This window comes from Podarcis liolepis (genome assembly GCF_965112155.1).
Source record: "Podarcis liolepis genome assembly, chromosome: 11".
Lineage (NCBI taxonomy): Eukaryota > Metazoa > Chordata > Lepidosauria > Squamata > Lacertidae > Podarcis > Podarcis liolepis.
Genome location: NC_139565.1, coordinates 50,180,258 through 50,194,513, shown reverse-complemented (window position 1 = coordinate 50,194,513; position 14,256 = coordinate 50,180,258). Strand labels below are relative to the sequence as shown.

The window sequence follows — 14,256 nt, the reverse complement described above, 5'->3', positions numbered from 1 at the left end:
CAAAAGGATAGGGAACTGTAGCACTACGGCCATTGAACCAGCCCCACTGGCATCCAAGCCTTCAGCAGGATATCTGGAAAGGAGAGGTTATGGGTGGGGTTCAAGTAGTGAGTGCCATCAGCAGAAGCCCTTTACCCCCATCTCTTCGCCTATGCCCCACCAAAATTGTCTTGGGGTGAGTCAGAGAATGTTTGGAACAGTGCACAGAGGGAGGAAAGGGCCATCGTTTTGTCTGGCAAACTGAAATGCTTGACCTGACGGAATGATGACCTTAGCACAGCATTGAATTCCTACTTGTGTGCGTCCAATTCTATGCGCCTGGGCTCTCCATGTTGACCACACAAGGCTGCCACCCCTGTGGATCTGCAGCTTTTGGAGTTAGTCCTAAAGAACATGCCCACCTGGAACAACATCGTTATGAGATTGTGGCTGGGCTAGACCCCACCACACACATACACACAGTTGATGGTTTGGTCCGATCCTGACCAGGCATATCCTGTGCCAACCAGTGGCAAAGTGATACATGCTGAAGTGCAGGTGCCCTTCATGACCGCTCCCATAGACGCACCTCCTTAACCGTGCCCCTTCTAAGACGGCACAGCAAAAGTGAGCTTTCGACTAACGCAGAAAATAAACAATGTTTCAATACCAAGCTACCATTTTTCTCACCCCTCTTTTCCCAATATGAACCCACCCAGACCCCTTGCTCTTCCTCTCAGGTTATCCTCCAGGTGCCCTCCCTGCCAGCAAGTTTGAAGGATGGTGACAAGGTGAGAGCCTTTTCGGTTGTGGCTCCCCACTTGTGGAATGCTTTTCCCAGCAAGGTCTGCCTGGCACCATCATTAACATCCTTTTCGCAACACGTGAAAAACTCTCTTCTCCCCAGGCATTTGATGGATTGTGGTTATTTTTCTGTCTATTGGTGGTAAGTTTTAGCTGCTGAAGTTTTGCTGCTGTTTTATAGGGCCTGTTTTATTGATTAGTGCATGGCTTTTATTGCAATCCATTTATGCTTTGTGCATAAGTCAAGCATGAGACTCGTAATGTTAGGGTAATGGGTTCGTGTCCCAAACCGGGTGAAAGATTCCCGCTTTGCAGGGGGTTGGACTAGATGATCCTTGTGGTCCCTTCCAGCTCTAGGATTCAAACTTCGAATTTCAAGCTTGTAGGCTCCTTATGTGGCAAGAGAAACCTTAGAGTAAGAACTGGTACCTACCAAATCTCACTGCTTGAATTGGAGCATGTGTAACAATATTCTCAGAATGTGAGCTGAACTACTAACACAGGATTTTTCTTGTAGCTTTATACTGCTGAACAGTAAACAAAATACAGACAGAAAGTCACACAGCCTCTCTCTCTATACTTAGAAACTAAGTCCAGCTGTTAAAACCTAATAACCAAGATTTAGCCATCATGTCATTCGATTGCAGACTGTAGTCACGCAATGTTCTGGCCTGGTGATGAAAAACACTTCAGACTTATATAAAGCTTTAAACTTCCCGTTGAAAAGGCATTAGGCTCCCCAGGTAGCTTTGCCATTCACCTTACCTGCTTCCACTAATGTTCAGATACACACCTTTTAAGACATTCCCGTTTGTATGTTAGTGGGTGGCAGAACGTTAAGTCTGCATTAGACTTGGTTCAGGGTGTTATGGCACCCTGGCTGCGGAACTCCCTTCCACTGCAGACAGTTGTGTCATGTCCCCCCCCCCCCCCCCGGCTCCAATAACAGCCTTTCAGTGTCAGGTTAATACATATTCTTTCCCTCGGGCCTCTGGAGGCGGCTGATGTATGGAACTGGTGTTTCTGCTGCCGAATTGTTGCTGTTTTTCAGGTGTGGTTTTATGGGTTTGGTCTGTTTTCTTTGAGATGTTGCATTTTAACGAAAGGTTGGATATACTGTGGATTTGGGAGGAGGGAAAGGGGGAGGCAAAGGCAAGTGGAAGGCTATTTGCAGTTGCTCCCCCCTCCCTTCACCCCCAAGGCATCAGCAGCACTGAAGATCTCAGTTTATATACATTGCCAAGAAAGAGGACAAAAGTGGGGCAGGGAATTCGCATTCAATTCGCATAGGCATCTTTAAATGTATACACATGCAAATTGAGAAATAATTTAAATAGCACTATAGTGGAGAAGACTAGTAGGAAATACAGTGAGTGTGTGATCTGTGTGCCTGTACAACATGCTGCCAGGGTGCTCACTGCTAATGAGCAACTTAGGGGCCTCACCTGCTCTCCCTAAATAATGGTTCTTTATCTTTAAACCAGGCCTGGACCTCCATCTTTGAACAGAGGACTCCCCTCTGAAAACTAGCCCTCTCTCCCTAAAAGGTGTCACTCGCTTTGTTTTTATATCCCAGGATGCTACTTAATGTACAGGAGAAGGGACACCGAAAAAGAAATCTTCAACCTGTTGCTGAAAACAGTCAGGGGGTTTCTGGTAAATCAGGTTGGAGAGGACAACAATTCTACCGTACTTTTCCACACACGTGTGTGTGTGTAATACTCTCTCTCTCTCTCTCTCTCTCTCTCTCTATATATATATATATATATAATAATTTATTATTTATACCCCACCCATCTGGCTGGGTTTCCCCAGCCACTCTGTGCGGCTTCCAACAAAGATAAAAAATACATTAAAATGTCACACATTAAAAACATCCCTTCAGATGTCTTCTAAATGTATGTATATGTATATGTATATGTATATGTATATGTATATGTATATGTATATGTATATGTATATGTATATGTATATGTATATGTATATGTATTCTCTCTCTCTCTCTCTCTCCACACAGATAAGTAGGCAAGAACACACACACATATATATCTTTAAGTTAATAGTTAAACAATCTATGTTGTTCCCTCTTGTACTGATTGCAACCCCAACAAGGGACATTTTACATTTTGTTTTAGAATGCTGGGCTACTGCAGGGGCCAGCAAACTTTTTTATGAGGGGGCCGGTTCACCGTCCCTCAGACCTTGTGGTGGGCTGGACTGCACACACGTGCAGCGGAGGGGGGCTTCTCTCTCTCCCCCAACCCCTGCCCCTGCTTTCCTTCCTCCTCCTCCACTCTGCCTGTGGTTGGGAGCCGGCGGAGGTGGAGGCGCCTCTCCTTTCCGGGCCAGATTTCCTGGGCACCAGGCGCAGGGCCAGCAGCCACGCCAAGCTCTAGCTGAAGCCCCGCAATGTGCCCGTCACGATGCCCACTGCGTGGCCATGGACGGAGAGGCTGGCGGGCAGGTGGTGAGTCTGGGCTGCGCCTCAGCGCGCAGGCAGCGAGGCTTCGGATTGGCTGGCACCAATCAAAGCCCAGCTCCCTTCTCCCGCAGGGCGGGGAGGAGTCAAGAAGAGGGAGGGAGGAGGTGGCGGCGCCACAGTGCGTGTGAAGGGGTGGGGAATGGCAAAAAATGGTGCCTGAAAAAAAATGCAAAAAAAAATAAATATGGCGCAGCACAAACGATCATGCCGACCGAAGCGGTGATTCCAGAACCATCCATGGGCCGGATCCAGAGGGCAATTAGGCCTGATCTGGCCCACAGACCTTAGTTTGCCAGCTCCTGGGCTACTGAGTCAGAGGGCAGAGGGAAAACATTAAAACAAAAGTTTGCTTTAAAAAACCCAAACCCCAAACACATCTGATCTTACCTTTGGGAGTCTGTACTTCTCTCGCAAATGGACCCTCAGGACGGCTCTCTCGGCCTTTTTTGTTGCAAAGGCTGCATCTCTTTCCATCCTGGGAACAGATATGGGAGGTTTTGTCATCATGGATGGCTAAGAAATTGGCAAGGAAGGCCGCACCACAGAAGAAGACATTGCGGAAAACCACACAAGCGCAAGATAAATATTCTAATAACATAATGAAGGAAATGATTACATGCACACCATGCACTTAAAACACCCCCCCCCCCAAATCCCAAAGAATATTGTGAACTGTACTTTACTCCCAGCAACCAGCTCTCAACAACGAGTCCTCCATCTTAGTCTTGGGCTGCATTACACACTAACCCATTTCTAGCCTTAACCATTTGGGCCCAGGGTACCTCAAGGACTGCCTGATCCCATATATCCCAGCCCAGTTACTGAGATCATAGAATCATAGAGTTGGAAACATGAGGGTCATCTAGTCCAACCCCCTGCAATGCAGATAATCTTTTGCCTCACTTGGGGCTCGAACCCACAACCCTGAGATTAAGAGTCTCATGCCAACTGAGCTGTCTCAGACCTGGTCTTTGGAGGAGCCACTGTTACTGGTCTCCCATGGCTTGAATCCACCAGAAGCCATGTGTTTAGTACTGGGAGCCCAGTTTTGTAGAACTCCCATCCAGAGGAGGTCCAACATATCATCTATCTATCTATCTCACCCAGCAGGCATTTTAACTGAAGTTTGATTTCATAGTTTTAACTGATTTTTATTCTTTTTTGTACAATGGTACCTCGGGTTACAGACCTTCAGGTTACAGACTCTGCTAACCCAGAAATAGTACTTCAGGATGAGAACAGAAATCGCACAGCAGTGGCGTGGCAGCAGCGGGAGGCCCCATTAGCTAAACTGGTACCTCAGGTTAAGAACAGTTTCAGGTTAAGAACGGACCTCAAGGTTTTAAAGTACTGCGATTTTGAGACTATTTCATATAAATTGTATAAATAAATAAGCAAGAACATAAGTGGAGCCCTTCCAGGTCAGACCAGGGGTATCCTGTTCTCACAGTGGGCAGCTAGATGCCTCTGGGAAGTCCAGCAGCAGAGCGTGAAGGCAATAGCTCCCTCCAGCAACTAGTATTCAGTGAAATGAACATACATCAGCTATACTAGTAGTAGAAGAAGAAGAGTTTGGATTTGATATCCCGCTTTATCACTACCCGAAGGAGTCTCAAAGCAGCTAACAATCTCCTTTCCCTTCCTCCCCCACAACAAACACTCTGTGAGGTGAGTGGGGCTGAGAGACTTCAGAGAAGTGTGACTAGCCCAAGGTCACCCAGCAGCTGCATGTGGAGGAGCGGGGAAGCGAACCTGGTTCCCCAGATTACGAGTCTACTGTTCTTAACCACTACACCACACTAGTAGTTGGACAGCATCTAAAGAGCTGTGCTGGACCAGACATTAGTTCCATCTACTGCAGCATCCTGCTTCCAGGACTGGCTTTAAGGAAGCCCCTAAGATAGGCAAGATGAAGAATGGTATTCTTAGCACCTACTGTCTCTTCATAGGGACATGTGCATTGCTTTGGGCCTCTAGGAAGCACTTAGCTTACAGCCATGCTTCTGAAACTGGGAATTGAAGGCCTTTGGATGGGTGTGGAAGGAAGGCAAAGTTCAAGGGGAGGTTGGAATGGTGCCTTCCTCAATCACCAGTCAAGGGGTGGCTTTTAGCAGAAGACTTCTACTGGATATGTAGCACCATACTGCATGATCATCCTGGAGAGATATGCAAAGATGGGAGTTCAGAAGGAAGCTGCTTCTTTGCAAATATGGCCTAATAGGCATTACTGAAACCTGGTGGGGGAGACTCATAGCTGGAATGTAGAAATTGAGGGGCATAACCTATTAAAAAGGAATAGACCAGACAGAAAGAGAGGAGTAGTAGCATTATATGTAAAGGGTGTGTATACATGTGAAGAGAACCATGACCTGGAGCATGGAAGGCTGATGGAGAGTATATGGGTAAAAATTGTAAGAGAGAGAAACAGCTGCGACCTTTCAGTGTGTCTGCTATAAACCTCTAAGCCAAACTGGATATTTGGAAGATGCTTTCCTACAGCAGATTGCCAAACATTCTGAAATATACTCAGAGTCGCAAAGTGATTTCATGCTCTTTATTCAGCTCATAGTGGTGAGGAGGAATGAATGAAAGTCCCCTCACAGTATCTGCTTTATATACATTATTTACACAATGGGCTGCACATGATTGGCTAATTCCGGAATTCTACTGTAAGCCAATCAGGTTGTGGATTCACTTCTATCTGGAGCAGGATTGGGTGGTTCCTGCCAACCAATCATACTGCTGCATTGTTCTAGGACCAATCAGACTGCTGCATTCTCAATCCTATTGTTCTAGGACTAATCAGACTGCTGCAATTTGGATCCTATTGTTCTAGGACCAATCAGACTGCTTCAGTTTGGATCCTATTCAACTCAGTACATAACACATTCAAAAAGGAGAGATATAGTAGTCATGGGAGACTTCAACTACCCCAGTATCTGTTGGGGTATCTCTGCCAAGAATGTAAGGTCCAACAAATTCCTCTATTGCCTCGCTGACTATTTCATTTCCCAGAAAGTGGGAGGAGCAACAGGGGGATCTATCTTAGACCTGGTCCTCACCAACAGGAAGGAGCTGATCAATGAAGTAGAAGTACAGGGAACCTTGGGAGGAAGTGACTGTGTCCTCTTGGGTTTCATTATACAGAGGCGAGGGAAGGTTAAGCGTAGTTCAACATGCACTCTGCATTTTAAGAAAGCCATTTTCAAAATGCTTAAAGAACTACCAAATGATCTTCCATGGTCAGAAATACTCAAAGAGAAGAGAATCCAAGATAGATGGAAGTTTCTTAAAGGTGAAGTACTGAAAGCACAAATCCAGACCATTCCCACAAGGAAGAAAAGTGGTAGGCCTCTAAGAAACCAGTGTGGCTGCATAAAGAGCTTACGGATGAACTGAGATTTAAGAAGGGCATGTATAAGAAATGGAAGAAAGGGGAAATGGCAAAGGAAGAGTATAGTCATGTAGTCAACAGCTGTATGGACAAGGTCAGGCAGACCAAAGCTCAGAAGCTTACTGACAAGCTGGAACATGTGTGGAGGAGGGCGACAAAGATGATCAAGGGTCTAGGAAACAAGACATGTGAGGAACGGTTGAGGGAGCTGGGTATGTTTAGCATTGATAAGAGAAGACTGAGAGGAGATATGAAGGAGATTTTCAAATATCTAAAGGGCTATCCCATGGAGCAAGCTTGTTTTTTCCTAATTCAAAGGGTCGGATCCAAACCAATGGCTTACAAGTTACAAGAAAGGAGATTCCGACTAAACATCAGAAAGAACTTTCTGACAGTAGGAGCTGCTCAACAGTGAAACAGACTCCCTTGGAAGCTGGTGGACTCTCCTTCCTTAAGCGGAGATTGGACGGCCACCTGTCATGGACGCTTTAGTTGAGATTCCTGCATTGCAGGGGATTGGACTTGATGACCCTCAGGGTCACTTCAAACTCTACAATTCTATGATTCCCTCAAAGAATCCTGGAAACTATAGTTTTTTGAGGATGCTGGGAATTATAGCTCTGTCTGGGGCTAAACTATAATTTCCATGATTCTTGGGGGATGGGGTGGAGCTATGTGTTTTCAAGGTATGGTATAGATCAGGCTTCCTCAACCTCGGCCCTCCAGATGTTTTGAGACTACAATTCCCAGCATCCTTGACCACTGGTCCTGCTAGCTAGGGATCATGGGAGTTGTAGGCCAAAAACATCTGGATGGCCAAGGAAGCCTGGTGTAGATCATCAGTTTGATTCCCTGTCCCCAGTGCTGTCACTTTCATGGCTGAATAACGTCCATGGTTATTTGGTTGTGGGCTTTATCTCACATTTGTCCTTTGCAGACTTCTAGAATTTACAGTTTGGCAGCACTGCTGCATTCTGAGCGTCTGACGAAGTCGCAAATACAGGGAAACAGGGAAAACCAGAGAGGGAAAACCGTAGGGTCACAAGGCATTTAATCCAGCCTGATCCACTGATTCAGTGTGTGACCTTTGGCAAGTCATTTAACCTCTGTGAACTTCGGTCTATTCAGCTGTAAAACCGAGATATTACAAGGGGGGGGGGAACGTTGCGCCCATTACCAAGTTCTCTTGATGAGTAGGGCCTCTTCCAGATGACCTGGTTATTGAGCACTCATCCTGATTTGCTTACACAAGGTTTGCGGGCAATGATGTCAGCTGCTTATTGAGCATTCATTCCGATTTGTTTGCGGGGAGGTTATACCATGTTGGATCAAGCAGGCGTCATCCCACACTTTGCTGGGCGTATCCCCATCACTTTGCTTACCCCCAAAAGTCTGATTGGTGGGGATGGTGGACGGGTTTGTTGCGCAAGAGCTCCAAAACAACTTCAATGGCACTACCTGAATTTGCTGGTATGTTATTGAATCCCACCTGGAAATGGTGACAGTCCAGAAGTGACCTTAATCACCCATTTCCATAGTGGCAGCTTTCCCCCCTTCTCTGTGTAAAAAGTTTCATTCCAGTCCTGAAATACGTGCAAATTCTGTTCTCGACCAAGAAACACCTTTGATGCAATTTGGCTTAAAAAGCAGCATTGAAAGGCGTCTTTCACCTATGCAAAGATTGTATTTGTTCCAGGTGTTAAAGGAGGGAAGGAGGTTGACCGCTCCCTGATGTACACTTTTTTTTGCTAAGAACTGTCCAGCATAAAGAAGTTGCATTTAAGATTCCATACGTTTAGAAGTCCACCTCACAGAAATGGCAACTTCTAAATATAAACTGGTCTGCCTTAAATTCCATAGATCATTAACCTTTCACCTTTAATCATCTTAGATGTGGGATTTAGACAACCATTATGTAATTGATCATTAGCGGAATGATGCACTAGGGATTTGAAATTCAATTGTTTTTGGAGTTGCAATTGTGCTTGGCTTTAATGCTTTTATTACTGAACCCCTTTCATTTTCCTTCACATGAGCGTACAGGCAGATTATTGATATCACTGGTATATTTGACCGTGTTAACATTTCAAAGAGCTTTTCTACAACTTTAAAAATACCCAGCTTCATTTTAACAAGTCAGAACAGTTCCTAGTGTGTGCTGTATATTTGAAAGTTTGGGCAGAGGAAGGACAAATAAAAAGGGTTATGATTTTAAAATCAGTAGATTCTCCTCTAGGTAAAGAGAATTAAATTACAACAGACTATACTTTCCATTTTTTTGCATAATTGTAATGACTCATCGCAGGAAAAAAAGCCAGGGATTATTTTAAGCACATTATATAGCACTTTCAAAGGGAGGCTCACATAACACTGAGCATTAATTCCCCATGTATTCATTTATTTTTAGGTGGGGGAGGGGGAATACAACTTTCCCTCCCATTCATTTAGTCTACAGAAATAAAATCAAAACTAAGCAACCGAATGAGGCATTCTGTTGAACTGGTCAAAATGTTTCAGTGGATTGAGGGACATTGTGACGCACTAACCACAAAAAATACGGTTCTGTTCATACAGCTATCATTATATGGGACGTCTCAAGATGTTTCTCTTTTCCCTCTCTTAGTAATCTGGAGGAAGGGAATTAAAATGCCCTGGGGTAATTCTCAAGGAGACAGTGACATGAAAAATCAACAGAACTTCTTGAGAGTAAGTAGCAGAAAGACTTTACCCATATACGTCCCCTGTGGTTTTATTATCTTGTGCACAGACCGAGACAGAGTGGATCAGTTACAAGCTGATAATACAGGAATCTATACTCACTTTTCTTCTATCACTTGCTTTTGATATTCCTCATATTCTTCCCGGGTCATCCCTGCGGCTGCGGCTGGGTCAGTGGGTGCTGCCTCTTCCTTGGCTTCGTCACCCCCTCCACCAAGTCCCAAATTTTTCACTTGGTTGCTCAACATGCTTTTCATTAGGAAAGCCATGTTCTTCTTTTCTTTCGCCCCAAAAACGGCTCCCTTCCGAAATTTGAAAAACCAGCCAAGAGCAGAGAGACGCAACCTCGAAAGAAAAAAAGAGTAGACTATTCGGCAAATGGAATTTCTACAGCCTTGCACACAGATCTTGAAGGGCACGGAGCTACAGAAAACTCTACGCTGAAAACAGTTTGTCAGCCATAATCTGGATTAGCGCAGTGAACTCCTTAGTATCCAGAGGCAGATGGTTCAGATTACTCGGAGGAAAAAATCATTAGATGCAGCCACCTACTTTTTATATTAATACCTTAAGCCAATTGTCATTTTAAAAAAGAAAAACCACCCAAAAATTTGCTGACATTGAGACAATGGGAAGATGCCCGTTGTTTCAAGACCTTTGAGCGCAAAAGATGCCTGCGATTGATGGGAGATGCTTAGTTTAAATGGCGGAACCCGATTGATTGCATGAGCATCCTGCGATACCGGTCAGCAAACCATGGACCAGAGAGATTTGTAGGGAAGGAGGGAGGGGGGAATAGGATTCGTCATTAAACGAGAATCAATCCTTTTATCCATTAATATTGTTTTATCCCATTGGACACTGGATTTCAGCCTGGTCTGCTCTTTCAAATTCCTACGTGGTTTGTGGTCCGCCATTGGAACATTGTGCCAAACTTCTATGGAAATCTTTCTCTGCCTGCCAGTCATTCATACTCCGGCATGTAGAATCAAGTACATAAGGAGGGAAATTCATGACACATATAATTAGATGTGAGTTATATTATTAGATGTCTATTACGTTTTAGAGTTGCATCTGAGAGAAGTGGGTAGTAGATTACGAACATATTTAGCAGGGGCAGAGGAGTTTATTGCTGGGATGCCGGTATTGTGTACACAGTGGTACCTCGGGTTAAGTACTTAATTCGTTCCAGAGGTCCGTTCTTAACCTGAAACTGTTCTTAACCTGAAGCACCACTTTAGCTAATGGGGCCTCCTGCCGCCAGAGCATGATTTATGTTCTCATCCTGAAGCAACGTTCTTAACCCGAGGTACTATTTCTAGGTTAGCGGAGTCTGTAACCTGAAGCGTATTTAACCCGAGGTACCACTGTACTTTGACATTGTACCTTAGTATACAACCATAGAATCACAGAATTTCAGAGCTGGAAGGGATCCCGAGGGTCATCTAGTCCAACCCACTGCAATGGAGGAATCTCAGCTAAAGCATCCATGACAGATGGCCACCCAACCTCTGCTTAAAAACCTCCAAGGAAGGAGAGTTCACAACCTCCAGAGGGAGACCATTCCACTGTCAAACAGCTCTTACTGACAGAAAGTTATTCCTAATGTTTTCATTATGCATTATGTACTAGTGTGTAGTATGGAAATGTTACCTCTTTTTTTTTTTTTTTTTTTTTGCTGGCTGTGGCAGCCATTTTGTCCTAACACTCACAGTATTTTTTTATCAAGATACCAGTACCAACACTTCATATATTTTTTACCAAAGAATGAGAGAACTGTATACAACAACTGTTTTACTTTTTTGTATTGTCTGGCTATTGGGTTATGCCTTGAAATACTGTATATTATATTTATTAAGTTCTATGTTGTAAATTGCCCAGTGGTCTTTGGAGGAAGGGTGGTACAGGCATATATAATTTTATTTCTCCGCCACCTTTCCACAGTTCAAACCATACTTAAGACAGCATACAACATGAAAAAACACATAACCGCAACCTAACAAAAGTAGTTATAAACATCATAAAATACACAACCAAACCTAACAATTTCCAATCAGAAGATCTAAAATGAAGACACACAAAAAACAACAGCAACAACTCCCCCAACAACTTATGTAGCTGGAGTCAGTCAGGGCTCCGCCCTCTCAGGCCTGGTGGAAATGGCCTGCAAGGCAGGGATGGCGATATATAAATGTTGACAATAAATAATAAAATAAAACAATATGTAGAGATTATCAAGTGTATATCACTGAGGTGGTAAACCTCTGAGCTCCACTAATTTCACACTATGGTTTGCAGCTCATGTGACTGGGCCCTAATTTTTAAAATCACAAAATCCTGCCCAGAACACAGACAACGGGATGTCATGGAGGAGCAAATGTTATTTATGTGGAATATTCAATGACTCCCTCTTTATAGTCTGAAGTAAAAAAATGAAAAAAGGTAGTCTGAAGTGGTATAGTCCAGACACAACTTTATCCCTTCAGCCAGAACTAAGCCTCTCTCAAATTTATACTCAAATATACATAACTAGCTGGACAGCCAAAGTCACGCAGAAGCTGCAAATAGTTTAGCATTTACCTGGATTAGTGTCACAAGGAGGGCTCAGTAGACTGTCCTTGCATCCTATTTTTAGGCACCAATGTCTTTGATGGAGCACTTCTGAATCGAGCAAATGACGGTAACTTAATGGTGTTTGGAAACACTTTGGAGCATTGGAGCCTAATTCACAGCAAATTTGTGTGTGGTGTGTAATAATAAAATTTAAGGTCTTATATACCAACCAAGCACGTACATAGATCAGCACAGGAAGACCGACCTGAAACCATTTTGACTCCCAAACTGACCAAATGTTTTCTCTGCAAGGAGGGAGGGAGGGAGGGAACCTTCCCATTGTCTCGGGAATTGGGAAATCACCATCTCAAAGGGTGACAGACTACCAGGAAAGGCAATCAGATAAGGCATTATCAGATAACCTGGCAGACAGGAAAAACAACAACATTCAAATTTCTGTTGTAGACCGCCTTTTCTGTGATGTAGGTATGATGTATCTGGGGGGTGGTGTTCGGCTCCAGGGCAGGGAATTTAAAATGTCTATATAAGGGCAGGGACACCTTGGTTCTGGGTCCTCCTCCTTTCCTGCGTGTGAGGGGAGCACCCTGTTGCAACAGATCAATAAAGATCAGGCTTACTAGCTGCTTTGCTTCTCAATATTCTCTAGTTGGCCTCTGTTCTTTTCTCCTACCAATAGGGAACTCACGTAAGGACTCTATACGGGCTCTTGGATACCCCATAAGGGAAAAAGGGCAGATTTTCTTTACAACAGGTGCATGAGGGAAATAGGCAAAAATAAATAGCAGAATTTTGTTGAGAACAAATCAACTGGCAAATCAACCCAGTGTCCCTCCCTCCCCTGTAGTCATGACAGTTGCTGGTCACCACAAGACCCAGATTTGTGCACTGACAACAGGTTGGTGGTGCGAAAGGAAAAGGGCAAGCTGCGAAGGAAACCTTTTTGATAATGCAGAATGAAAGAAACGAGGAAGAAGTGAAATTGTATAAGACAGGGATGGGAAGAGGCTGCGCGACTCCAACTACCATCAGCCACAACCAGCATGGCCAGCGATCAGGGATTATGAGAGATGTAGTAAGCAACATCTGGATGACCTCTGGCTCCCTATCCCTGATATAAAAGAGACAAGCCGACTAAATAAAGAGAAAGATTTGGAAGCACTGGAAGTAGTTACCATATTGGCCCGAATATAAGCCGCACATTTAAAAGTCAAGGGGACTCCTGGCTGCATACTGGATTTTTGTAAGGTTGTGAATATAAGCAGCACTTTAACTTTTCACAGATGGTCAGATTTTGGGGGGGGGGGTACGGCTTTTATTCGGGCCAATACGGTAATACTGCTACTATGCTCATAACACTGCTTCTTTCAATCTGTACCTCTTTAAGGGGGTGAATACCCATGATTTGAGTTAAATTTTAATGCATGTTTAACAGGGATTTCTCTTAAAGGTTTTGCAGCACAGTCCACATAGCTTGGAGGAGCGGGGTGGTTTTGCTGTAACATGCTCTTTTTGAGGAGTACTACAGAACCATGTCAACCGTTTTTGGGTATAGCTTTAATAACTGTTTGCGTTATTTCCATGTGAACGGGCCTCCGAACAGAGCCACCCATTTCGTTGGACATATGGGAGGAGTCATTCTTGGCTAATCCCTTAATCCACCTTAGTACCTTTCTAATTAAAGGACACCCTACTCCTTAAAAATAGTACAGGATGTTCAGTAAGCCAAGCTTATCACTTGTTAATCAGCAGACATGAACTTTCCTTTTGAAATAAGATAGCATCTTGGGCAAGGTTGTCCAAGATGGTTTTGATTTGCTTTATAGGAAATTAAAAAAGACTGATATGGCTTCCATATATTCTTTCAAAAACAACAACCCACTAGCCCAATAAGCTTTGCCTGGAGAGGTTGGCATGTAGAATAATACTGAGCTAGACACACTAGCCCAAAGCAACTTTAAATGTATATTATTTTTTCCACGTTTATAGCTCATTGCAGCTCTGAATGCTGCCACAGAGGAAGGGCACTGTGAATTTGCCAATCATTATTTTGAAAAAGACTGGAATATCACCTCCTGGAAAACCATGATGGGCAGGGCTGAAAGCAGATGTGAGCAGATGAATAGGTTTATCTTTAAACACTAGGCCACATCCCAGACAGGAGAAAGGCAGTTTTCTGTGCTCTCTCTCACATGCAGAATCATACAATCATGGAATTGGAAGGGATCCCAAGGGTCTAGTCAAAGCCCTACAATGCAAAAACCTCAACTAAAGCATCCATGACAGACGGCCATCCAACCTCTGCTAA

The 14,256-nt window shown here is 44.0% G+C and overlaps 1 protein-coding gene across 2 annotated transcripts in view; it reads right to left on the bottom strand.

Moving 5' to 3' along the window:
• The window catches only part of CPLX4 (complexin 4), a 29,064-nt gene extending 18,619 nt beyond the window's left edge, over positions 1-10,445 (bottom strand). For both annotated transcript variants that reach the window (XM_083466313.1, XM_083466314.1), the window contains exons 1-2: positions 9,480-10,445; positions 3,653-3,740 (exon numbers count right to left, since the gene is read on the bottom strand). In XM_083466313.1, the coding sequence (XP_083322439.1) occupies positions 3,653-3,740; positions 9,480-9,646 (255 nt within the window). In that variant the 5' untranslated portion in view covers positions 9,647-10,445. The remainder of the gene's footprint in view (positions 1-3,652; positions 3,741-9,479) is intronic.
• Between the last annotated feature and the right edge of the window lie 3,811 nt (positions 10,446-14,256).